The sequence below is a fragment of the Caloenas nicobarica genome, chromosome 1 (genome assembly GCF_036013445.1).
Source record: "Caloenas nicobarica isolate bCalNic1 chromosome 1, bCalNic1.hap1, whole genome shotgun sequence".
Taxonomy (NCBI): Eukaryota; Metazoa; Chordata; class Aves; order Columbiformes; family Columbidae; genus Caloenas; species Caloenas nicobarica.
In genome coordinates this window covers 93,986,860-94,013,887 of record NC_088245.1, presented here as the reverse complement: position 1 = coordinate 94,013,887, position 27,028 = coordinate 93,986,860, and the positions used below count along the sequence as shown (strand labels likewise).

At 44.0% G+C, this 27,028-nt stretch overlaps 1 protein-coding gene across 1 annotated transcript; it reads left to right on the top strand.

Annotated features, from left to right (window-relative positions):
- Positions 1–27,028, top strand: CD96 (CD96 molecule). Its single transcript, XM_065658522.1, is given in 16 exon segments — positions 1–73; positions 1,538–1,897; positions 1,900–1,962; positions 5,583–5,692; positions 7,169–7,391; positions 11,570–11,625; positions 13,942–14,032; positions 14,398–14,574; positions 15,812–15,865; positions 17,731–17,775; positions 18,673–18,747; positions 21,470–21,547; positions 23,739–23,819; positions 24,452–24,541; positions 25,714–25,837; positions 26,900–27,028. Coding segments are annotated over 16 exon segments (1,794 nt in total). The 5' UTR covers positions 1–15; the 3' UTR covers positions 27,009–27,028.

Here is a 27,028-nt window from a genome sequence, read left to right as displayed (position 1 = left end):
CTTCGTCAATCGAAGATGGAAAAAAGGTGGCTCTTCTCCCTCTTTTGTTTGTTCTCGGGGCCCAGCATTGCAGGTAAGCGTGTCAGCGGGACGCCCTGACTCAGCTTGGGGCAGAGGGTGGCGAGGGGCAGGGTGGCTGGTGCAGGCCGGGGTCAGTGTGCCTCACTAGGCCCAGCTACAGCTACTGGTAATGTTGTTCTTTTTCCTGACAGCTTTCTAATAACCCTGGTTGTAAGGTGCAGCTAGTAAAGAGTAAACGGCTTGTGCTGACTAGCACATTAGTTTATTCGAGATGCCTCACTTCTTTTCACCAGAATAATCACTGAGATGAGGTCACTCGTATTTAGGGCAACATGCGCGTGTCTCCAACCAGCAAAAAGGAAAACTGCTTTCAAAGTGCAAATAAAAAATCTCTCTCACACACACACACACATACCTGTGTATGCAGAGAGAGAAAGAGTTGAAACACTTAAAGGCAAGGATATACTGTACAGCTGCAACCCTTTAAATAGATTCTTTCCTTCCTCTTTCCCACCCAGCCCTACATGCTGTGTTAAAGGCTTGAGAAACGAGATTGTCATCGGGAGTAAAATTCTCAGAAAAGTTGAGTAAGGAGAACTGCATCCCCATCATAAAGAATTTAAAGCAAAAACAGTCTGACGAAAACCAAAACAAAGCCTGCTGCTCATAACCCTCTCCACCCCTCCCCCAACAGGCCGACCATATTGAATACAGGAGTACTTATCACCAGCTAGGAACAAGAATTTTGTAGGGTATGCATTTTTCCAGTTAAGAAAGGAAAAAGTTCATGTATTTGACAGGCATGGTAAGATGCATCTCAAACTCTGGCATAGGCTCTTCTTATTTTCTACATCACTGAGGCAAACTGAATTTTAAAAGGAAGGAAAATATTTCCTATGCGTATTCATAGAAAACAAAAGTTCTCAAATGCAAAGAAAAAACTAGAAGCCTCAAGACATGCACATGCAGGAAAGCAATACTATTTAGGGAAAAATAGGACTATTGGGTTTTTTTCCTCTGAGGAAGAAATCCTCACTGAAGTCACTCAAGAGCGAAAGTGGACACCACCGTGCTCTTTGTGGAGATCAGACATCTAAATGTCTGGGAGTTACTCTGTTAAATTTCAAATGGAGAACAAGTATGGGCTGATGGACAGCATTTGATTTGGAAAAATAAAGTTGGGGAATAACTGGGCTCAGCTTCTGCTTTATCTATATCACTTGGAAGATTTCTGTTTTCACAGGGGCCCTCAGAGCTCCCATTTCTCTCCCGTGAGCACAACGGGAGTTTCCCACCCTCTTCCAGACAAGCGTGTGTTTGCTTTCCCAGTTCTCTCTCCACAGTCTGTATTGGTGGAGATCTGCTGTAAAGCTCCTCGATGGAAAGCCTGTTGTTACAATTGTAGTGTCTTTGTAGTTGTCTGTGGCTAAGGTACCAAATCACGTCAAAGGCAGCTTTGGATAAAGCTTTGTTTAAACATTACTTGCTCTGAAAATGGTCCTGTTTGTTTTTTAAGGCCAGCCTGAAGATGTCATTACACAAACAGAAGTGGTCCATGCTTTGCCAGGTACTGATGTGACCTTGGTGTGCAGCGTCCCAAAACAACACATCACCTATGTAATACAGACACAGTGGTCCAAGACTGATGACACTCAGCTTACCAGAATAGCTGTTTATCACCCCATTTATGGCACCCATTACTTCACCTTTCCTGAGGCTTCTTACAACTTTTCGGTGTCCTTCAGTACAAGAAAGTGCTGCAACTGGGATGTTACAGAGGCTTTGTGTTCTCCCAACCCAAATGCCGAAATTGAATGCAATCGGTGGGCTCTGCATCTGAAAAATGTTACCACCTCCCTTAGTGGGTGGTACGAGTGCAGTTTGCTACTTTCCCGGATGGCACAAAGTCTGCAAAAGTTCAACTTATTGTCAAGGCAGAAGGTAAGCGATTATGAATGAGATGTTGCTTTTTTGTAACAGGGGAAGGAGGTGGGGGGACAATATCAGGGCAGATGAACATTCCTTGGTTGGTGATGGTGACTTGTTTGGGGTTTGCAATGGTGCTATCAAATGCTCCTGTTTACACAGTTTCCTATTTAACAGGTACTCTTTAACTGTTGTTATCCAGCTTGTGATTAGAAAACTTTTTTTTTTCCTGAGGAATATGAAGTTAGATAGGAAGACAATAAAAGTGGTAAGATAGGCAGTTTCTGCATTTTCGTTTTGGAGAAACATGCTGTGGATAAGACTGGAAGAGCAGCTCAGGATATGGTGGGACCAAGGCTGCTGGATCTTCAAACTATGCTGTGCTGCTGCTGTGGGTGCACTGCACTGGGCACCAGAAAGAGAAAACACCCTTGTCTGGTTGAGGCTGAGGGCTGGCATCTGCAGGGCATGCTGGGTGTTAGCTCAATGGAGGGATGTGTGTCCCCACTGTCAAAACCAAACTGGAGCAAAGCAGGAGACTGCTTAGGACAATCGCAGAAAAGAGAGACTTGGCTGTTTCTATCACCCAAAAGGAAGCTGGAAAGCAACATGACTGCTCTTGGTAAGTAAGCCTCAGAGGAGAGTGTGAGCTCCAGGGAGGATAGTTAAATTATCCTGGCAAAGAAACAAAGGTTTAAATAGGGTGTGAATGGTTTTGACTACAAATTAAACAAAAGTGGCAACCATTAGTGCAGCAACTTTGGGAACAGCTGTTTAATGCCAGCAGTGAGGGCAAAAGTCCAAACTACCGTGAAGATGGAGCATGGCAGGGTTGTTTGGCAAGCTTGTTGTTGTGCACATGGGAGACTGGATTTGATGACCCCAGAAACCTCTTCCTGATCCAGGTTGCTGTTAACAAGCCAAGAAGGATTAAAGTAAATGCAACAAACCTGGCACAGTTGCAGTTCAGAGCTGCAAGGCCAACACGTCTGCTCTGCTTGTGCCTGGGGCTGTGGTTGCAGCACACGTTCAAGGGTTAGGACCAGGGTCACCATAGGTGATGTTAGGGGTAGCAAAGGGCTCCCACCACCTCTTTGGCCTGCATCTTGAGGCCAGACTGGAGGCAGGAGAGACCTTGGTTGCCACGCTGGATCACATTGGTCCTGCAGCAGGAGGAGGTTCTGTGCAAGCCTCATCCACAGTGATGTTTAACCCCAGCTCCTGCTTCATCCCCTGATGGCCTCTGCATAGTGATGGCTCCAAGCATTTCAGTGCTGTTACCCCAGAGGTGTAACACCTCGGGGGTAACCCAGCAGCGCCTTCCTGCCCTGATGAACTTACGAAGGCAAAATTAGAGCCAGTATCTCTGCACAACCCGTAGAGGATGAGTGTGTTTAAACAGTACACACTGGATAACTGTATCAAGGACAAAGCTGCGACTTCACCTGCTGTACAGGGATGTGCTGCAGTAGGCTCCCTTTTGGGAATTTTCCTGCACTTCACAGGGCAGAGGGGTTGGATCGAGCAAAGAACAGCGAGGTACAAACAGTGCTGGTAACCAGGTAAAACCCTCCTATTCTTCTGTTCTTCATGCGATTTTTTTTTTTTTTTTTCCTGTGTCTTCCTCAATACAGTAATAGTGCTAATTGGGCATTGCTCCTTTTCTCTTGCTGGTGCCCTTGGTTTATACTGGCATGTTTAATGCCATTACTGCTGTCTACATGTTAAATGTGGGCAGCTCCTGTTCATATCAGCATCATTGTGGCTTTTTTCAGCAACTACATGATGTAGCAAGCTGTGTGACTGATAACTGCTTGATAGAGAGAACTAAAACATTCAGTTTGCAACACACCTCTTGCAGATTTGTGTTTTAAGGTAACCAGATCTTTTGCAATGAACCACTTCCACTCAAAAGAAGGCAAAAAACCTTAATCCAGCCTACAAGTGGGATGGAGAAGGGTGTTAGTCACTAATGAAGTACAGCTCCCAACTACATCAAAGTGAAGTGAATTGAAATGTGTTTAACTTGTAGACACTGCAAAAAGCCTGCACAGCAGCAGGCCTACTGTAGGACTCACAAACACAGAAGATCTTAGCCAACAGGCTGTTAATGGAGATTGGAATCAAAGACAGTGGCAGAAGTAAGAACTGGGGACACGTGACTAAGAACAGGCAGAGGCTGTTTGCAGACTGAGCTCCTGGAGCGACTACTCATCTTAGCACTTCTCAAATGCTGCATGGCACTTTTGCATGGTATCTTGTCCCAGCAAAGTCTCCTGTGCAGTTTTCTTCCCAGGGAAGATACAGATTTGTTTCCTTTGCCCTTTCTTTTCCTTTCCACATTATCCAGCCCCTCTAGGGCTTGTGCAGTCTGTGTCCTGCTGTGATTGCTGGCTCCTCGGCTGCTTCACTCTGCTGGAGAGTGGAGACAAGTTGGTTCTGCTGCTGAGTCTCCTGGGCAGCACTCTGGGTGCTGCTTGTCTTTGTGCCCCTGTGGCACAGGCTGCGTGCTGGCTCTGTCACTCCAGGCATGGGTGCCAGACATAAAAGAAATTACAGTCAACATGTTGTAATTTGGGCAACAACCAGAAAGCCCCCACTGCCAAATAACACGACTGTCTGGGACTGATAGATATTTCCTGTCCCCTCAGGAAAAAAAAAAAAAAGTAGAATATATATCTATTCTATCTCAATCTGCAAGCCAGAGCTACCAGAGGAGAAAAGTTCAAGAGTTTCCCTGTGGTGTGTGCTGGTGCCTGCCTGCAGGGAAGAGGGAAGGCAGGTCTGTGCAGCGCAGCAGCAGGCAGGCAGGATGCAGCAGGGAGGCTGCATGGGGCTACCACCCGATGCTGGGCTGAGGGTCAGAGACATCAGCGCTCACCAAGGCACTCGCAGCATCTCCTATCCACCACCACTGCTCTTCCTGTTCAAATGTACATATGCACACAGACCCAGTGTTTGGACCACAGCTGTGCTCTGTTCAGTGCATCACCCTGCCCTTCCACAGGTGGACTGGAGCCCTGGACTGGGGCTGGGTAGGGCAGGAGATGCTGAAGTCCCTTTTTAAGTCGATGACAAATGAAAGAGTGACAAATTCTCTGCTTCTGCTCGTGGGCAGGTTGGAGAATAACAAAAGGAGCACTTACACTGAAAACCGGGGTTAATCTTAACCTGCCTGACATGCTGAACACCTTGCTTAGTGAAAAGAAGGTCTGCAGATATCTTCAGAGAAAAGGAAATACAGGTGCATGAAATTGATGTGAAGGTTTATTGCTGCAGAAAAAAAAAAACTGTAAGAGAAAAATCGAAGCTTCAAATTATTCTCATCTCCAAAATGAGACATCTTGATCCTGCAGTTAAGCAAAGTTTTCTATGGATTGCCAAAAAATCCAGATAAAGCCGTGAACTGGAGTCATGAAACTGCATCTAGAATTGGATGCAGGGCTTTCACTTAACAAATGTGTCTATGGGTAATGACTGAAAATTGCAGTTCCCTTCTAATCCAAAAAATGCCTGTTCCTTGAACAGAAAGCTAGTCAGCATTGGCTTTTAAAGCACAATGAACACCACGTTTCTGATTTTCCTTCTTGGGTTTTTCTTTTTGGTTGCTGTTTTTGTTGTTGCAATGACAAAAGAGGAGCAGCACTATGTGAAGGAAGTGCGGTTAAACCAGACTTTAGAAATCCCATGCCTTGAGGACACGACCTCAGAAAATTTGTCCAATTACCATTTGAAATGGCTAGTGGTAAGTATTTTTCATCTCACGGACAAATTTCAGAAGGAACTGTGGGGTATTTTCGCAGATTGAAATAGAAATGTTAGACTTCACTTCGTTCTGCAGAATCTGCTAAACAAAAGGTATCAGTCGTGTTGGACTATGATAGTAAAAAGTACAAACATGGTTTTGCAACATAGGCACCACAAACAATAGCTGTTAAAGAAACAAAGAGGGAAAATTCCATCTTAATTGCTTATAATTTTTCAGTAGTATATGTAGAGCAGGTCTGTGGAAAGTGGCAAAGAACTTAGCAAATGTAGCAGAATTAATATATTCCTTGTGTTGCATTTCTCAGGGCTTTTTGCTGTTGTGAAGCTTTAGTATCTGAAAAATACATGGTTACTGCATAGGGTAGTGAGATATCAGGCTGCTTTGAAATAGAAAAAAAAAGCAGGGGGAGGGCTGACTACAATGTTGTTGTTTTTGTTAACCTCTGTGTCACAGATACACACCAAAGACATGCAAACCCAGTTATCTAGCTAACCACATAAAAACTATTTTTAAGCAAATTGCTGTGAGATATAAAGCTAATTATATTTCTGTATTGTATCTCACTTTCTGGATAAATATCCGTATGCATGTTTTAACATAACCTTCTAGCATTAATTTCAGCATGTAAAGATAAGTTTCAGGCAGCAGTGTCCTTAACCTTTGCCTGTTAATTTCTATCTATTGTCACTGAGGAGCTGTAACTGTTGAGGGTTTCCTTAAAGACGATTTTCAAATATTTTAGGTTTTTTAGTCTTTTGTCCCTGCTCATTATCTATTTAGATATCTCCTTTTGCAGTGCATTCTTAATATTAACATTCTTAAAAGTTTTGTAGGGAACATCCTTGTCCTTACTACTTTTTAGTGTTGTTAGTTCACTCTACAAAGTAGCAGAGGAAGGGGAAGCAAAAAACCCAAAGGTCAGCACAATGACATATGTGGGTCGCCATGCGTAATTTAGAGAATAGCTTGCAAATATGTACCGAGGCACAGATGTCCAAGATGTGCCGGCAGCACCTATATCTAAGAGTGCATGAGGGCATTAAGAGACTTTTAGCTATTATTATCAGGTTCTAGCTATTTAAAATCTAAAAGATCGTGGGTTTTTTTGGAATTACATGTTAAATGCAACTGAATGAGGTGTTCAGCACAACTTAAAGACTGCTACAATGAGAAAGCAGCTCTGTTGCCCTCTCTGTGGGCTACAGAGACCAGGACTCATGAGACACAGCTATTTACTCTACAGTTGATTGGTAAGATGATGACCGCTGTTGGTTTTGAAGTTCTGAGAGAGAATATATTTGGAAAAAAATAGATGTTGCAAGCGTCCACTTACTATTACACGATGCTGGAGGTGCAAGGGAAGATTTTGATAGTGGGAATAGTGCTGGTCTACAAAAATATTTATGGGGAGTGTCTGGTCTTCACACATTGTGTGTGTCACTCTTTTCACAGGAGGAAAATGGCAGGAAAGAGGAACTTGTGACCAAGGAGCCCTCCTGCCCTGCAGTATACAGGAATGGCAGCGTGCCGTACAGGCAAAGAGTCTGCCTAGGTTTGAATAATGCTTTAAAGATTTTCCCCACCAAAATCATGGATGATGGCAGAGTGTTTTCCTGCCATGTGATGTACCACCCGGAGAGAGTCCGGAAGAGCAGCACCACCGTGAGAGTATTTGGTAAGGGGCTTATGCCAACTGCCCGCTTACTTGCACTTGGAAAGGTAACACTCCTGTCTGGTTCTGAAGGCAAGAGCTCTTGAAATACACTGGGTTTTTGATATATATACATATGTACATTGGGGTTTTTTTCAGCTGCAATGAGTTAAAATGTTAGTAAATAACCACATACGTTTTAGGAAGAATTTGAGGCCATTCTTTCAATTTCTGGCATCAAAAATAGTAAATCCATTACACACATATCAACGCCACTGGCATGCACATTGCCACTATCTCACCCTGATGTGTAAGCTTATGCTGGCACTTTGCAGGTTACAGTTAAGCACCTTGGTGATCAAGATCTCTATGCCCCAGTTACAAAATGACTGTGCTGCTTGTGTTTAGGAAACCATGGCCAAAATTTAGCAAGCTAAAGCAGTTTGGAACTAGCGCTGTAAAGTCGCATCCTCAAAGGCATGTGATGTTTGCTGCCAAAGGCTCTGGTCCTGAAAATGAGGTCCTGCCTAATGGTCTCAAACTATTCAGGAGTGGCAGGGCCCATCTACTTCAAACATGTGGACTGGCATTTCATGTTGGAAGCCTTCTGCATCTTTAGATATTTGCTCCATTCCCTCTCTAGTGGCTTACGAACCACTGTACAGCCACCGAGGTACAACTAAGTCAGAGCAGTGCTGCCCATGGAAAACTGGGCCGTATTTTCTGCTTGTATAGCAATGGGTCCGGAAAGTATATTTCCAGTGTTCCTAAAATGAACGGGTGCTAAACAGTGGGTGTCAAGGATCCTTTGACTGTAGCTGTTTGCCCAAGGAAGCCTGTGACTCAGGGATGGCACAGCTATGCAAGGCTGATGCTGTGAATGCAAAGAAAGATCCAACAGAGAGCAGAGAGAAAGAATAAAAAAAAAAAAAAAAAAAAAAAAGTAAAAAGCAAAACCTGTATCTGGGGGCTGTTGGTCCCTGACACAAGAGAAATAAAAATAGAAGTCAATAATCTGAAATTTCCTCTTGCGTCTGCATGATTCAGACATGGACTTTTAAAAATCAGCATTTATTAAATAGCTACAGTGTTGCCTGGGTAATGATTCAAGTACACTAACATACTTGAACTCTCTCTTCCCTCCATCTCTGCTGATGCTCTTGCCTTGGTTTGTGTACCTGTTAGCTTAAGAGGTTTCTTTATTTGTCTTATTCTCTGAATTACTCCATCACGTGCAGTCCCCTGTGCATGCACACACATCAGCAGATTAGCACAATGGGAGAGAGGTCAACAAGAGAAAGCAACCGTGAGCCTTGGTGGTGAACAGCCTGTGATGCTCCCAGTAAGTGCTGGCCGGTTTTGGACTGGGGTGCTGTGCCGTCAGCCTCTTTCACAGATGTCCTGAAGGCAGGGCTAGGTGGAGGGGCTCCCAGAGAGATGGTTTGTGGTGGGTGCTGAGGAAGGTCTCTCAGATCTCAGGCCAATTGAGTCCAGATCTTGGAGGATTTTTGTGCTCTTAGCCATTTTGCATCTGATATTTTTCAGGTAAAATAACTACTTTGCATGCAGTCTCACCCTTTTCTATTACCATTTGCTGAAGTCAGGCTGCTTATAATTGCATCATACCAGCTCTTCTCCATTTACCTCACTTGAGCTGCAGTGGGAGAGCAGCATCTGAGAGCAGAGGGTCCAGAGCCGCCCCTGCCCCAGCCCACAGGCCCCTGCCCTGCCAGAGCAGGAGCGGGCAGAGAACAGGCAAAGACAGTGGCCACAATAACCCAGAAATCTCCAGCTGACATTTGGGGATAGACAAACAGCCGCTCCCGATGACAGCACTTTTGTTCCTTGTGCCAGAGCTGATCAGGGAACGAAGAAATGAATGGTTATGTCCTAGCAGGTAGACCCAGCCTCAAATGGCCAGGGTGGGATCTAAAGCGTAACAGTAAGTGCATACAATGTCAACAGCACATTATGCTAGTTATATCTGCTGTCCTGGACATTAGAAAGGATGTAGCTAGAGAACCAAGGCCAGCTGAGACCTGGGGAGATTTTCTCATCTCATCTCAGCAAGCCAGCATCCCCCCATCACCCAAACACTCATGCAATTGCACCCCATGGGCTGAGGGACATGGAAGAAGGACAGAGACAATGGGCAGCTGGTGTACCATAGTGCTGTAATAGGCAGGAGGAGGAGAGGGAGGTACTGTCACCTAGGGAAAGCTCCTTGTCCAGGTTCCCTCCGAAAAATGCTTCAAGGCTAAACACACCGTAGACAGCACAAGTCTGAAGGGCGGCAGTGACACTTCCCCACAGATGCTTGAGGTGGCCTGAGTACGACTGAGAGCTGGGCGGGAGATGATGGGGAAGGCATGAACAAGTTTCTCAAGCTGGCAGTCTTGATAGGTTGAGTAAAAACAGATATTCAATCTAGAGAGCTTATTTTAAGAGGGTACTTTTGGACTGAAATGCTTTAAAAATATTTCTTTTCTAGAACAGAGTTCTTTTAGATACAAGTTTCTGAGAAAATGTATGGCCTTTTCATGTCTAACTTTGCCAAATATTGATTTCTCCTTTTTGTGAGAGTAAAAGCTCAGCAGCAGAAACTGCTATACTAAATATTGAATTTCTGCTAGACCAAAAACATTGGTAAATATCCTAGCAAGACAAATGAATGTCAAACTGTTAGCAGGGGCTGAGATGTTAAATGGAAAATATCTATTAGATCATTCAGAGATGTGCTTGAGAGCTGCCTGCCAGAATAGTTACCCAGCAAACACACCTTCCGAGGAGCAGAGGAGAGCATCCAATACAGATGTGGAAAAGCATATATGTTCTCACAAAGAAAAAAAAAAGGAGCAGGCACTAGACTAGATACAGATGCTAGACTAGATGTTATTCAGTCTCCCAGCCAACTTTTAGCTGAGATTAGAACATCCAGTTTATCAGACTTTTTCTTATGTCTGAAAAAGTATGGTTGTTTTCTGCCAGCCCCACTACCATCTGTACAGTTTTGGCAAGGCAGAAACAAGGACAAAATCTTAAGACATTCATTTTCTGACAGAAAGAATTCCACCCTCCCTACCCCCCAAAAAAAGGAAAAAAAAATAAATTAAATTCCACCTAAAAAAGTACCCGAAATCCAGAAAAACATTACGTCGTGATATTTAAATATAGGTCACTCCCAGGCATAATCTGCCAGGAAAACTATGCAGAAAATTTGAAATTTTAAAAAAAAAAAAAAAAGGCAGGAGAGTCCTTGGTGGATTCGTTATATAAAACAACAGGGAATCATAAGCAGTTCAGCTCAGAGGGGAATGTGTAGAGGTTAAGTGAGGTTTAGGTTAGAAAGAAAGAATTACATATCTCCTAAGTAATCCAGAGGCTGCACTTGTTTCCAGTCCAGTTTTAAGGCTCAGAAATGTCCAGAGGCACAATTTATCCAAGGCTTTTGAGACTTTCTATATGTTAGCACCGTTTAAACAGTCCTTACTTAATAAGTCAGTTAATATTACTGCAAACCAGTGATCCCAATGGCTAATTTAGAAATGCCGACTTGGAGAGGCTTATGATACCTGACAGCTTTTACGTATACAGTCAGACGCACCTAGAACCAAAATGCTGCTAAAACAAAAGAAAACGCTTTTTCCATTTCTTGTGGATGTGGTCATCAGAGATGCGCTGCTGTGACCTGCAGGTGAGCTCTGGGCTTCCTGACAAGGCAGGAAGCGTCTGTGGTGTGAGTCTGTCACACGTCTGCCCAGGCGACAGCATGTGGAAAGCTGGTACCCAAGGTCAGTCAACGTCTTTGGGGATGGCTAAAGCCTTTGCAGATGACTTTGACTGGCGAATACCTGGAGGAACCTGTAACTGGGGAGTGTTTTACTTCAGCAGGCCAGGGAAGGGTGGCTTTGCTGCCAGAGCTGTTTGAGCTCATTTCTCCAGCAAAGCCACCTGAGAGTTAGTATAGATAGGCAGTGAAATACGTCGCGGATCTTGTGGTAGTAGCTGCTGATACATACTCGTAAACTACTTCCTTGACCTCAAATTGGAGCTGTGCAAGCTTTTATCTTGTTAGGTGCGTAGGTAGATGTAGGATTTAGTTTCCACTCTTTTTATGAAACAAGGCTGTTAAGTCTTGTTAGAAGTTGTTACTGTGACCTTTCGGTATCCATTACACTAACACATTTCTGTTTGCTTTCCAGCCTACCCTGAGATCTCTCTTAGCCTGCAGGAGGGCTCAGCTGGCACCTCGCAGAAGGTAAGCAATTTTGGAGCAAAGAGTAATACCTGTGACTGCCACCATGCCATCCCAGCAGGGCCAGGCAGGCTAAGCTGAATCAGCTATAGGTGAGACCTCCAAAATGACTGAGCTCACAGGGTGACAAGCAAGTCGATGAGTTCATGTCAGACATCCATGCCCTTTCTTCTGAGAGATTCCCACCCCCACAGCAATAAGCTGCTTCAGTGAGCACAAACTGGAACTAGCTAAGGGCTTCTCCATGGTGTGGACGGAATCTGATTTTGCTTTAGCCCTAGAGAAGTCTCCAGGACAGGGTTGAGCGGCTGTGAGGAGTCGGTGGTGTTGCACGGGGCTGCGATGCTCCCTTTCCCTCTCCATTTGCTGGCTACTGCCTAGTAGCCTCAAGTTGCCCTCTCCACACTGCTTAAAATCCCTCTCTGAAGAAGGCCATCCACTACCTGGGATGCTGCTCCAAGGGGCCAGGCAGTGGAAGCCCCCACCTGCCACACAGCCTTCCTGGGGACAGGGAGGAGCAGGTCCTGTGGGAGCGGTGCTTGGGGCACCAACATGGCCTTATGTGTCGATGGAAAAGTGATGGTCATGTCAGGCATAATGTGTTGTGCTGCATGCAGAACTCAGCTGGAGCAATCGGATGCAATGGTATGGCTGGATCTGAGTCTGAGGGCCTCTATTTAGGCCTGAGCAGTTACACATGTGGTTTGGGGCCTTTGTTTTTTATCACATGCTTGGTAATGGTGAAACCTAAAGGTCTGCTGTACTGCACTGGCCATTCTCAGCATAAAATATATTTGTGGCCCATAAAACTGACTAGTAAACCACTCTGACTACTAGCTATGGCACTTTGCTTCCTATTGCATCCATCCAAGTTGAAGCTTCTGATCCATGAGAAACCCAAATTAAGAAAGTTTTCCTTGGAAGCAGTGCTTGTAGGCAGGCAGAACCTTGTACTAACCATATCCACCTGCTTCAGACAAGCTATGAGTCAGTTGGTTCTGCAAAATTGGTATAATTTTCTTGGTGGCCAACTTCCAGGTGTAGCGTTGGACATTGCAGGCTTTTGTCTGCACTGCCCTGCTGAGCAGGGGTGCTGCTGTCATGGGACCAGGCAACTGAAACTCTACCAAGAGCCTCCATCCCATCTTCACCTCCAAACCAACACCGACTCCTTTCCTTCTCTTTTCTTCCCTTTCTTGCAGGGCTTAAATCTACTTTGGATGTTAGATTTGTATTCTTCATAGGATGCATTTATAAAAATATTATGAACTAAAAGTGCCTGAAAAATAGGAGATTAATGAAGAGAAGAGAGGGGAAAGCAATTACACTTTGAGTTCAAAGGTTGTTTACCATGACAAGGAAAGCGTTTCAAATGGGTAGTTTCAGTCTTCACACTGAATGATTGATTTCCGCTAGCTGAAATGCATCGAGCTTGCTTTCAACGAAATGTGTGAACCACTTTCTTGAAAAGTGGGTGCAAGAGGGTTTGTACTGCATGAGTAGCACATGCTTTATTCTTTTTATTTTTTTTTTTAAATGGAAAAGGCAGTTTCTCTTAGTGCTATAAGCTGCTAAGTAAACAAGATTTGGAACATCCAGGCAGCATGAGGATGAGATGTCCCACCCTGCTAGTGCCCAGCCCTTTAAACCAGCCATGATTTAGAGGTCTTTCCCATCTGTTGCTTGATGGAAAATCAAATTGAGCACAAACACAGTTTTTCTGAGCAATTGGCATACAGCCACGACTACTGCCTCTAAAGCATGCAATTCTTTGTGACTTCTGGAAACCTCTTACACATCATGCCCTCTACAAAGGTGTCTAATTTTGTATATTCAACATATCATTGTGCTAGGCAGTCGTTTTCATGGGTTTTGTCTCTATCTGCCAAATGAAGAAAGGATTTATCCAGCAATCAGGAGGTATCTCATTCTGCCCTCACACACACTGTGCCCATTGCTGATTCCAGTGTTTCTCCACGTGGGCGTTTGTCACCAAGATGCTGGGCTGGGGGCGGCAGGGTGGAGGGTCCCTCTACATCTCTCCAGCCACAGCACAGGGCTGGAGGGTGTTGGAGGCCTGTCACACCCTGACCTGGCCCAGAGCGATGAGGATGTCCTTGGGCTCTCATTCAGCGGTGTCAGCAACCCGGAAAATGGGATAGAAAGAAATGCAATGAAGAGGAAGCGAGTGCTTCCTTCCCAAGCAGGATGGTGAGGGATTTTAGAAGGGATTCCCAAGCTCTGTCTGTGAGGGATTTTAGAAGCCGGCAGCTGGGTGAGAAATGCCGGAGGCTAACGACTGACTTTTGCTGCCCACAGCCTAACGTGAGCTGCGTGGTGAGGAAGGCATTTCCCAAGCCGAGCCTCGTGTGGTACGTGGACAGAGCGAGCCTCATGGAGCGGCCTGGAGGTAAAGCAACCTGTCAATAGGGCAATGTTGCAGCTGTGGAAGTGGTTCCCAAGAAAAGTGATAGGTGCTTGTCTGCTCCTGCTACAGGGAACCTGTAGATGGCTGTCAGGGTGAAGGGGAGGATCAGGCCTCAAAGGGAACAGCTGGCAAACAACTGTGGTCATCGCCCCCTGCAATTGCCAGGGATGGGAACAGTGGCTTGGCAGAACTGCGCTGCTCTTGCCGGATCTTTGATAGTGTCTCAGCAAAGAAACCCGCTAGTGTATGAGCTTGCTTTTCAGTACCACTATTTTGCACAGCTCTGATTTATAGTTTAGAGCATAATAAGAGGGTCTTGCAGCTTTTCTTTTTTTTCTTTCCCCAAGAAATTTCTGTTGAACAAGAAGACTCGCAAGACAGTGAAGGTTTCTATCAGCTGAGATCAACACTGATATTGCAAGAGACCCACCAGGAACATAAGACATTCTCATGTGCATGTCTATTTTCCTTCCTCGGGAATGAAAAATTGAATATTTCATCAGAAGAAATATTTGTTTCATTCGGTATGTTTTTCATAGACAGGACATATCTGAAACATAAGACGCCAAGAACACGAAACACATATGTTCTCCATTTTTTAAAATACTGAAGAAAAGACAAGTATATGGAAAGTTTATTGTACAAGTTTGTCACACAGCTTGAACTTTCTGGTTTCTTAGCTCAAGTCTCTGCTCAAGTCTCTAAATGAGCTAAGAAACTCCTGCACGAACATAAGATGCTTGCTATTTGTTAGGCAGCATCTTGCTGCACTTCTCATACCCAAAAGTACACTAGCACGCAGTACCAGTAAGGCTTCATAACCGTGTGTTTCTCACTAAGCACGCCTGGTAGAAAGTCTGCATGTGCAATGCAGCTTTCTGGAAAGTCAAACCCTTGGAGTCAGGGCTATGTTGCACATTGTCAATGAAACCTGTAAAAGGCCCCTAAACCAGCTGGATAATTTTGGGCAATAGAGAACCTCCTCCATAACCTGTACTGTAAGAATTACCTAAGAGATTAGGGAACTGTGAGGAAATACGGTCTCAAGCAGTTGGTGAAAGCCAGAGACATGGAAGTGCAGAGGTTTATGGCATTCCTGAGGATGGAGGCTGGCCAGCAAGAAGGGCTAATTTCCTTTAGCACCCTCTTGTGCATGCCTTGCCTTCAGGTGCAGATGCACAATTACACTTGGTTGGTTGGTTGGGGTTTTTTACTATGTGTGCTCCTTGCTGCACGGATAGTACAAATGAACTGCTGGACCCTTAGCAACCTCCACAGGTACGTCACGTACCATGGTGACCTGCTTGCAGCTCAGCTGTTTTCACCTGTCTCTCTGGATACGCTTGTTGGTATGTTTTTCCACAAAGAAACACTGCATTAAAAACCAGAGCTTACTCCCCTGGAAATATAGCTCCAGAGGAAAGACAGATAAATAATCATTTTTCTCCAAAATGACTCATTTCACACAATTTGCAGTTTTGTAGAAATGTATTCAAATCAGAGAGATGTCAATTAAAGAAGTCTACATTCTTGCCTGCAGGCTATACTAGCACTAAGATAGACCCACTCTGTAGAAAAATGTTAATGTATTTAGATGTGACAGAAAAGAAAGAATTAAATTAATTCTCAACTATATTCTGTGAAGGTGCCATACTAATGCACAGCATGACACAATGCCCGAAATAAATTTTCAGCCTTTATAACAAAAGTCTAACTACTTTTAAGAACTCCTTTCATCTTTTTTTTGTTTTTTCTTCACAGACAATAAGTCTAATGAAGCCTCATCCCAAGCTTTTACCACCATGGCTTCAGAAGGTAGGATAAATTAGAGCACAAAATAACTTGGTTTATGTTAGAGGTGTGGCTACACATTCCTAAAGCTGTTGGAGAAATGGTTTTGCAAACCCATTTCTGGATGGGTATTAAGGTACCCCTTTCTGCAGCTATGACTTCAGAGAAATTACAATAAACAGATATTTTAGTGATGTAATCTATCATAATTAAGCCCAAGCATAATTAAACTCCAGCCTTGAGGGGCACTTAATGTTATTTCTGATTCTTCAGCTGGCATTTGAATATAGTTCTTTCAGCATCAAACTGATAATTAAAAATAACAGCCCTACTAATGGTTCTACCTTCTGCTTAAGCATACAGCCAAGATCCTCAATGCTTTTGCCTAATTAAAGAACTGAAAGGGATGTTTCTTAATTTGTGTAAATTCGGTAAATCTGCTCTCTGCCCCTGCAAGTTTGTCTTATTATCAGTTTATTGCAGACAGACAAATTGTTCCCTCTGCACCTCAGCTCAAGCCTTTTGGAGACGCACCTCCTGGGGTTGTTCGCTCTGCTCCGCACGGGCGGCAGCTGCATTCCAGCACTGTGTTACGTGAGTGCATCTGGGAAATGCTGTAGACAAACAGCATAGAAAGAAGTCTGGTTTTCTATATGAGCTTACTTCTGTGAGTGCAGGTTATGGCAAGACCTGGGGGTTTGGGCAATACCCTGCTGGGCACCAGAAAGCCGTCCCAGGTACTGGGTGTCACAGAGAGAGGGGAATTTTTCTTTTACTGGCTTCTGAAAAGTGATGTCTCAAAGCAGCCCCTGCAGCTTGTGTCAGGTCACCACTCTGCTTCGCCTTGAACACTCCGTAGTGACATACTGGCATAATGGGATCCGGGCACACCTCGAGGTGCCCCACTACTCCTGGTTTTAGACCCACTGCATCTTTGGTAAGGGATCCTCTTGAGGAGCTATCTCCTACGAAATTCTTGTTAGCACAAGATACACTACGATTAAATGCAAATGGAAGAGCAATGCTCAAAACAGTCAAAGGAGGTACAAAGGTAGCAAAAGAAAGCAGCTGTGAAGTTGATGATTATCTGCTTATGCTGAGACACAATCTGCAGAGGATCACTCCCCATCCAACACCCTCCCAATGTGCCTGACCACTCAGAGGTACTTGGCCTGCTTTCCCAGATGTTTTTCTAATGAGGCATGTGCACTTTCATGGTTCATCTCCCTCATGGTACTCTTTGGGGAGACTAAATCCTTCCTCCTAATCTACTCAGGGGATACTTTGCCTGAACCCTTGGGAAAAAAAAAAAAAAAAGAGACAACTCTCTTACCCAGAATGTACAGAATGTATAATACCGCTTGGGCAGGACAGTGCTTTGCTGGCTGGATAACAGTCCTTTAATTACAAAGAATAACTCCCTTTCTCTCCCCTTCTTCGAGGACTCAGCTAGCACTTTTCAGTGCAAAGTGTCCCTGAAATTTCCTGTCAGGATTGCAGTCTCTGAAATGCCTCATGGATGGAGCTATGCAGGTGCCACCACCAAGTCATATGTGTTATTTCAACCTGCATGCTAATAAGGTGCCTGTGTACAGGATAAAACCATGTAACTCACTTCTGCTTTTGGAGCTGAGATGCAGACTGGAGGTGCCTGAGGCTTCAAACCTTTTTCCCCCAAACCTTTGTCTCCCTAGGGATTTCACAGGACATTTACCTCAGGTGCGTCTTGTTTCTATCTGGGTTACTTGGTTGTGTTGTGCATTGAAAGATTATTTGGAAATTAAGTGTGATGCACTCTCACTCTTGAACCCTTGAAAGACCCACTTTTCTAAAGCAAAATAAACACCTTTCTCAACCTGAGTAAAAGTGTTTGCTTTGATTTGTTGTAGGCCTTGGAAATTCAGCACTTCCATCAGCTGTCATGACTACCTCAGGTAAGGGGGGAAAAAAGAGCCTTCTTTATTACTCTGTCGATAGATGTATGATCTCTGCTTGACCTGTACTTAAATGTCATGTACACAGAGCCAGAGGCGTGCTGGGGAGAGGTCAGCGTGCTCTGGTATCAATGGAACCTCTGTGCTGCTGGACGGGAATTTGCGAGCTATGAAGTTACCCACGAAGAGATCTGACACAAATCCTGCAAAAACTGTCATATTCAGCATGTAAAATGGCATGCTGCATATCACATATTATTCTTATGACTTTTTATAAAATGGAATTAAAACCCCTACACAACTATGAATAAATTTGTCCTATTATGACAAATTATGAGAGGCGCATGTGGCGGAAAAGTTAAAACCATCACTTTTCCTTGACCCAATAGTAGCACATCATTCCCATTCATTAGTGATATAAGATAAATACCACTGTTTACCAGAGCATGCATAAAACTATCTTAAACAAGTGAGAGGAAAATCTGCAAGAGTAGGTGATCTCCTGGGCTTATACAGCTGCTGCGTGTTGTCAGAACCATTTCTGGCAAGGCCCTGGATAGGCAGGGGACCACCATCCTCCCACCATCAAGTGCATAATCCACCCCATAGCAGTTAAATTGAACCCTGTGTATAAAAATGTAAATAAATAACACACACAACTAACCCATATGAAAGGCTCTGCGTTGATAAAGTCAGCTGTCTCTGATTGCCCCTTGAATTTGTGGGATGTTTGAACATTTAACCTCAACTATGATAACAGAGTTCCTGCCATGGAGTCTACATTTAACCAACAGTTACTGCAAGCTCTTTGATCTGGGTTGTTGTATGATCTATTAATATTATTTTTAAAACACCTTATTGACTAAATGTGATACTGTGTAAACTGTTTGTCTTTAGAGCATCACTTGACATCTTTTACCTCTCTGGATTTCACAAGTCAAGCAAGCTTGGCCTCTATTTCCACAACACAAGGTAATAAATTCAGCCAAAACATTTTCTGTATTACTTCAGGAGTGTAAGAGAAAGTTACATAAACACAATAACCACCTTGCATTTTTGTAGCAAACAATTTAATGTCTATTGAAGCCCTTTACTGAGTGCTTTGTAAACTAGGAAGTCCACAGTTCAAAAATCAATGTATGAGAAAATGATGTCTTAATTTCATTTTTCTTTAATGCTCTATTCAGGATATATGCATTAATTTCAACAAGTGAATAGACATATTGTATATATTTTTACAATACATATTCCTTCTATATCTTTAATTAAATATCATACAAAACGAGAATGACATTAGGGCTAGAAAAAGTGCAACCCAAACACTGAGCACAGGAGTACAAATACAAAGCACCGATAAACAAAATATTTACAGCAGCTGACTCAGCTCAGTGATTTGTTCTCCGGGCTGGTGACACCAAGGCCAGGGGAGGTCAGGGTGACTCACTTGAAAGGATTTAACCTCACCCACTAGGGAGAAGTACATGCACCCTGAGGTTGGCAGCAGCCTCAATGGAGAGAAGGGGAAGCTCCCGCCTGCTGAGTGGCTGGGTCCTGATCCCAAAACGAAGGGTTGGTGCCCAGCAAAGTGCATTTTCTTGCAGCACAGCCTGCCTGTGAGCAACTTTCTCTTTAAAGTTTCTTTCCACATTGAAGTCCAGCTGTTGATCCCTGTAGGACTGGCTGGTTTTAAGCAGCAGTTAGACAGGCATTGCGGCTGCCCTCACCAACAGCAAGGTGTGTGCTCACTGCTACAAAGTCTGAATAAATACAGGCATGGCACACACTCCCATTTTGGAGACAAAAAGAGCCCATGCAAAACGGCAGTACAGGTAGCATGGGGAAGAGGCAATGTGACAAGTTGTTGTCAAATGCCGTCTTCCCTTCCGTAGCAGCAACGAAGCTTTGGCTCGGAACTGATCCACCATTGAAGCAGCTAAATAACAATTTGGCCATTGGTAGTTGGCCTTGTTCTCCCCGCCACACTCCCGCCCCCAGAAAAAATCAATTGCAACAGACTAACTTTCATGAGTCTATGGGACATTGAACATCCTCCTTAAGCTGTGTAACTCAGTCCTGTAACCTGCACTTAAAGTAGCTGACATTAGGCTACAGCAGCATTTACCCAGAGACGAGCAAGTAATGCGATGGGCAGTGTGAGGGGTAATGCTGGTGGAAGATGCTGAACACAAGGCTTGGTCCTGCCCCAGCAGAGTGCTGTTTGGGAGCTGAATCACTCAGCGTAAATCCCTGGGGCATGCCAATTGAGATATTCCAAGGGAGGAACACAGGTTGCAGCAGCACTGGGATTAAAGTGTGCTGCTTCTCACGCTGCCTTCCCCATCCCCAAAGCACAGACGCTTGCCCAGCCTGGCTGACAGAGGGGCAGCAAAGTGCTTGTCCAAGTGAACTGAAAGCCCTTCTGTCTCAGCAAACAATTTCACAACAAAGGCTAAAAATACACAATGTGAACAGAGAGGATTCTCCTCGCTGGATCGTACATCTTCACTGATTGAGGAGGTACGAGGTCAAAGTCACGGCGTGAGCTGGAGCTGAGCCATTTCTCTTCTGTAAATAGCCCAGGAAACATCTGCCTTTTAATCAATGCCCCTGATGTGTGGCAGCCATGGTGTGCCAACCATGGGTTAGTGCTTCTCCTCCTGGCTTACTGCTGGTTCCCACATCAGCGCCACCATCAGCTTCTTGAGCAGACCCCTTTGGGCTGCAGCTGATTCAAGACACCCAGTCCAAGTCTACCCTTGTGAAAAAAGGGGGTTGATTCAGTTCCTGTTGTTTTGCAAGTTTTTAATGAAATCCAAGAGGCAGCTGGGAACTGATAAGAGGGAAGAGTGCACAGAAATAGACCAGAGAAGGAGGAGGAGAGACAAAAACAAGGCTGTTAATACTGCAGGCTGGTCTTTGCTTAGCTTCCACAATAGCTTTATCTCTGAGCCCAACGATGCTCAGGCTTTGAGTGCTGGGTTACAGCTGCATTTCACCTTCTCAGATTTGTTCAGATGGCTTAATGATGCTTTTTCCAGAAATGTGACAGGTGTTAGGAAATACGGGCTCTTTTTAGTAAATGTGAAATAGTCCTCTTGGGAAAATAGAGGTCTACTTGCTAACTACCATCTGTCTGTGTTTGAATATCAGATAAATATCTAGTTCAGCTCTAGAATACTTAGCACTTCAAAAAAAGATTAAAGGAAAATGTTAAATAAGTTGGTATTTGGCACCAGGCATTGCAGGTGTGACTCCTGTACACTAACTGCTTCAAAACTTCTCTTTTCTTGTTCAGAAACCAGTTTTGTCTCATTGGAGCTGGCAAAACCCTGTCTAAATTCTGATTTATGTAGGTTTGTTTATCAGACTCTATTGCCTTCAGGTGGAAGCAAGCTAGTGCACACAGAACTACAGAGTTTCAGCTGAAACTCAGCTGAAATCCAAAAATGCATGTTTAAATGACCCATACGTTTTCTCAAAGTTTATTCATCTATCTCACCAAACTCCTCTTGAGTTCAGCTTGTGACAGACTAGACTCATAATTTTGTGGTGCATGTCTGAGGGAAGGTAGCGTCTCAGGTAGTTGGTTACAAATCTTTGACCTCTTTAGTCAGAAAACAGGGAAGAAAGAGGGTAAAATGAACAAGCGAAAGGGTCCTCTACAGCAATTTTTACAAGCTTGTGTGTTTTTCAGCAGAAGCGCTGATTTCTACCACAGAGACAAAAAGCTATACCAGCGACACAGCATTCACTGAGAGTTTGGCAACAGCACGTGAGTAGATGATGCATCTCTTTTGCTTCCTAGGACTGTTAACAGGGGAGCTATGTAGCTAAATGTAGGCTGAGGGAACTGGGGCTGTGTAGCCTAGAGAAAAGGAGGCTGAGGGGAAACCTTATCACTGTCTAAAACTACCTGAAAGGAGGTTGTAGCGTGGAGGTTGTTGGTCTTTTCTCACAGGTAACAAGTGATAGGATGAGAGGAAATGGCCTCAAGTTGTGACAGGGGAGGTTTAGATTGGATATTAGGAAAAAGAAAGGGTTGTGAAGCATTGGAATGGGCTGCCCAGGGAAGTGGTGGAGTCACCATCCCTGGAGGTGTTTAAAAGATGTGTAGATGAAGTTCTTAGGGACTTGATTTAGTGCCAGAGTTAGGTTATGGTGGTTGGACTCAATGACCTTGAGAGTCTTTTCCAACCAATATGATTCAGTGATTCTAAATACAGGTGCTGCAAATGTGTCACAAATTTAGTGAGTGTTGGATTGCAAATCTACAGTGATCTGGAGTATCTTGCAAAAAGTACAGCAGCAAGTATTCAGCTTTACATGGTCCTCAGTCTGTGATACCTCTGCCAAGAATATTAGCTCTGTGGTGCTAATTTTCAGCTGCTCGTTGATAGTCACCACATCATGCAAAAATTATTACTAAACATGGAAAAATTGTGCCCAAGCAGAGGCCAAAAGTCGGGTGGCGTAATCTGTACCAGCTTGTCAATACTTCACAGAAGCAATTCCCCTGCTGAGTTGCACTGAGTTAAAAGAAAAAGGCTTGAGTCTTTCAAGCTATCAAGAGTTTGCAGCAGCAAAAGAAGAACAAAAAGCGTTTGAGTATCCTAGTTTTATTAGATGTATTTAATTTCATAATATTAAAATCGAGAGAGTTACTTGGCAAATGTAGTGAGTACTAAGGGTAGTTTATAGATGAAATAAATTACTGGAGAAGCTAAATAAAATCACAAAGTAGCAATGAAGTCATGAGATAATATGGGGCAATAAAAGCTGGCTAACAGAACATCAAAAGGCAGCATCATTAAAGATCAATAAATCAATTAAAAAAAAACCCTAGAGGTGGACATTTTTTCACAAATCTTTCCCCTTAGAAAATCTCTGCTCTGCAGAAGAAAGCTAGAAGTTACTTTCTTTTTTAACATCTTGGTTTGTCTTTGTTCTTTCGGAACAGGCAGCACCCGTCAATGCACTTTTGCATTTGTATGACAGCCGTCTTTTAGCTGAAGTGTAAATGTAGCCGCCGCTTTCCATTTTCTGAATATATTTTTTGGCAGCATAGAACCCACAACCACGCAATTAGGCCGAAACCTTGCGACAACTTCTAATGCTTCACAATCCTGCTCCGGCACAGCTTGCTGGTTGTGATTTTTGCTGAAAGCGTGATGAATTACACTGCGATTTGTGGGAGGTACCGTGCGTTGCACCGCTCGTCGCCATGCTCTCCTGACCATCAGCTGAGGACTTCGAGGGTCCTCAGGCCCATGGATGTCATTGAGGGCAATCTCAGAGCAGATAAGGCCTCTGACGCCTACCAGCCCCTGCCCCTGTGCCCTCCCAGCACCACTGCCCTCATACAACAGGGGTTACCATTACCAGTTCAATCCTCGGATGCTCTAACACAAGCCATTATATAGATAAGTAATGCTCGTCAGCATGCAGTATAGAGCACAGTGTTACGAGATCTCCAAGCGTATGTCCTTTTTTTTTTATATAACTTTTTAAAATGTCGTAACTACCCATGCTTAGCTGCATAAAATTAAACACCCAATAAACAAGGAGAAAATAACTGAATTGAATTAATGTCCAAAACTCTCAGTAAATTTTTAGAGTGCCCTAAAATTGGACTGCTTTTGGTAAAACTTTTTAATACATACAGATACTTATTTTTATATACACACATGCCTGTGTGGTCAATTTCAATCAGAACCAGCATCTCATGAGAAAGAGTTTTTCCTGGCTCTGTCCAGTTACCTGTTTACATCGTTTAAACAATGGGTTTTTTTTCTCAGATTTATAAATCAGTAATTATACTAGAGACTTTCAGGTATCTCAGCTGTTTTATTTGTTGTTTGCATCAGAGAAAAGTGAAGGGAATAAAATAGACACAGTTGAGCCAAATGAAGCAGTCACGTACAGGCTTGTGAGATAATTGAAGGATATTATTTATTTTTGTACAGATTTGGACAATTCCACCACTGAATCCCCTCAAAGCCTCAGGAATGCCACGCACTCCCCTGAGAATACAACCCTGGTGCATCGTAAGTGTCGTGGCAGCTCTGGAAACACTGTGCCATTGTCTAGTTGCATATTTTAGCTATTATTTCGTAAGATGCAAACACAGAGATGGCTAGAAAAAACAGGAATGTATCCTTAGGCAGCACTGATCTTAAACGTAGGTAGCTTAGCTGTATTAGGAAAGGCAAAATATCTGCCTACAAACAGATGAAAGACGATTTTTGTGGTTCAGACACAGTACTTGACAGAGGAGACTGAGGTTTCACTCAGTCAAAGCAGAGGAAGACTCTTTGTGTTGCCACTAAGCCACTTAATATCTTTAGCTTTTTCATTACCATCAAAGAGCGAAAAAGCTTATCATTCCCCCAGACTGCTGTGCAGCTCAATGCTGGCCTGCTAGAACAGCTTAATAGGTATTCTCTAATAGTCTGTCTTTCTTCTAATATTCTTTAATTTGATAAAGGCACATTTTTTGTCATGTTGTAGGTCAAAAATGTAGGTGTCTTGGCAAGTGAATTTTGACACCCTGATTCTGGAATTTGATTCCCAGTCTTCAGCAGGGTGAATAGCTGGCTTCAAAACACAACTTTCACTAGGGGAAAAAAAAAAAAAGAAAAGAAATTACTAAAAATGTTTTGTGCCCATATCTTTTTAGGTAACTTGTCCTTCAGCATCACAGACCAGCCAATTTCAGTTACCAGAAAGAAAGATTTCTTTACTACCAGCAGTCTGCTCAATAGTACTGGTGAGACATTATCCAACAAATCCTCTTTTTTCAGCATGCTGTTGCAGTAAGCAAGAAAAGCAGAGAAGCACGAAACCTGGAGCATCATGTACATTTGTGCAGGGGAGTTCAAAAAAGGGAAAAGATATGAAAAGGAGAGTCATGGCTGCTGTGTCCCCACACCGTGGGTTGTCACAGGCTTTTGGCATTCCTGCCTACTTTCTCCATCCACAAGCAATGCCCCAGTGCATCTTTTCTTCCAGCAGCAAAATTTGGCCGGTCACACTCCCACACCCCAGCTGCCACTCACAGCCTATGCAGCATGGTGGACTTGGCACCTGGCTGTGGCACTGGCTGCTGCTGTGGCTCAAACCCAGGCTGGGTGACGTACCAGTATGACCTACCAGTATGACATACCAGTATGACCATGGGTCCTGATGCCAGCACACGGGAGGTGACACTGGAGTGGCATCACCCAGTGACTTTTGTGCTCCAGCCCTCTCTGGAACCCAGCCCAATGCTGCACCCTCCATGGCAGCTGGAGGAGGACCGTGCTTCTCCTCTCTTTCCTCCCCATAGCCAGGAGCGTGAGGGCACCTCTTTCAGCCATCAGCACCCCAAAGGTGGTTGTGCAGAAGGGGGCGGCAGGGGGATCCTAGCACTCTGGTGGGGAGAGACAGCCAGAGTGAGGTGGGGATTCTGCACTGCCAATGAGACTCCACCTCAAAAGGCAGCTGCACCATTGGCCAGATGTTTTGGCAGGGTTTGGTGTCAGCAGTGTGAAAAATAAGCTGGTGTGAAGGAGGGATGGGGTGGGCAGCTGTGCCCAGCTGCAGCAGGACATGCTTCCTCTTCTCAGAGAAGCTCGTGGGGGAACAGAGAAAACTGATGGGCTTTGGATTAAATGCTTGCTGGGCTGTGCCTGAATACTCTCATCATGTGAAATGATGGGTGGCTGAAATCAGCCCACAAACCCAGTCAGAACAAAAGTGGGTTAAATCCATGAAATAGACCTGCAATGCTCAGAGTTTGGGATCCTCAGCTTGGGAACCCGGCAGTCGGGTGTCGATTTGGGGCTGCGTTGTCACCAGCACTGTGCCCAGCAGGGAGCAGCAAGCCACAGACAGCAAGCCTGGATTTCCCTCCTCCCTTGAGGACATCTGGCTGAGCTCTGTCTCGTGTGTCCCTTCCAGGCGGCATGAAGAACATGAAATCCAGTCACTTCCCATGGCCAACAGTGGTGGCCGTCCTGCTCCTCTTCTGCAGCTTTCTAATAGCTTTAGGCATCAGGAAATGGTGTCAGTACCAGAAAGAGATGTAAGTACTAAGGGGAACCACAGGGGTGGGAGTGGTGGCACAGAGGACAGCAGAAACTGTAACCCAGCTGTTTGGATTTACACGTTTTCATTGAGACTATCCATAGTGCACAAAGCCTTTAAGCAGACGGATTGCTAATGCCATTTTTTTTCATACAGCAGTATGAAATGTGGAGTGTTCTCAGTCTTTTTACCTGTTCTATGGGTTCTCTATAAAATCAACTTTAAAAAAAGAGCTGCAGTGCAGCTTCAGGGTGTGAGGGAAGAACACAAGTCAATTTTTTTTCCCCAGAGCCCCTCACTTCTATTAGCCTCCCTGCCAGCTGCTTTTGCTCTCTCATTTTGCATGGTTACTTGAGGACATGCTTTAATGAAATCGTACTTCTAGGGCAACACTATTTGAGTTGTGAATAATATATGTGAAAGTAGGCTACCTGAAACTTAATCCCAGTCAAAGCAGCACTGAGTTTGTAATTATTGCCAAAGTTTTAATTCCCTACTAAAGCACTTGACGATCTACTGATAAAAGCAGTATCTAAGAGCCAGTTATTTTTAATCTTACTCACATTACCAAAATGTTTGAAAAATCATGGTGACAATGAATCATTTGCAGTTCTAGAAAGCCCTTTTGAAACATGACTACAAATATTCTATATTGAAGGTAAAAACGGGATTGGTTTTTTTCACTGATTTGGGATGGGGCCTTTCTGTTGGCCTATAAATTGATCAAAAAAAAAAAAGTTATGCGTCTCTAAATATACCTTCAGAGAGCAGAGTGAGCAAATGACCTCTGCAAGAGTTTCGCATGGTTCACCAGGACCATGATCTGTTCTTTTAAAGCACAAATAAAGTAAAATTGTGAGGTGGGAGCTGAGAAAGCCAAATGAATACCAGGAGGTGCACTAGAGCTGTAGAACAGAAACAGGAAAGTCACAGTATGTAAGAGCAAATGTCAGATGCTCTTAAAATGATTTAGTGCCCATCTATCTCCTCCTGTGAATGTTTTATAACAGTCTTTTATACAGCTTTTGTGTGATAGCATGTTTTTTCTCTTCTGTTTCAGTATGAACAGACCTCCGTCTTTCAAGCCACCGCCACCTCCGATAAAGTACACGTCCATGGTGGAGTCTGATGGGACTCCCCCATCCTGCCACGAACTGGAGAACCTATAACATCACCTACACCCCTTGTG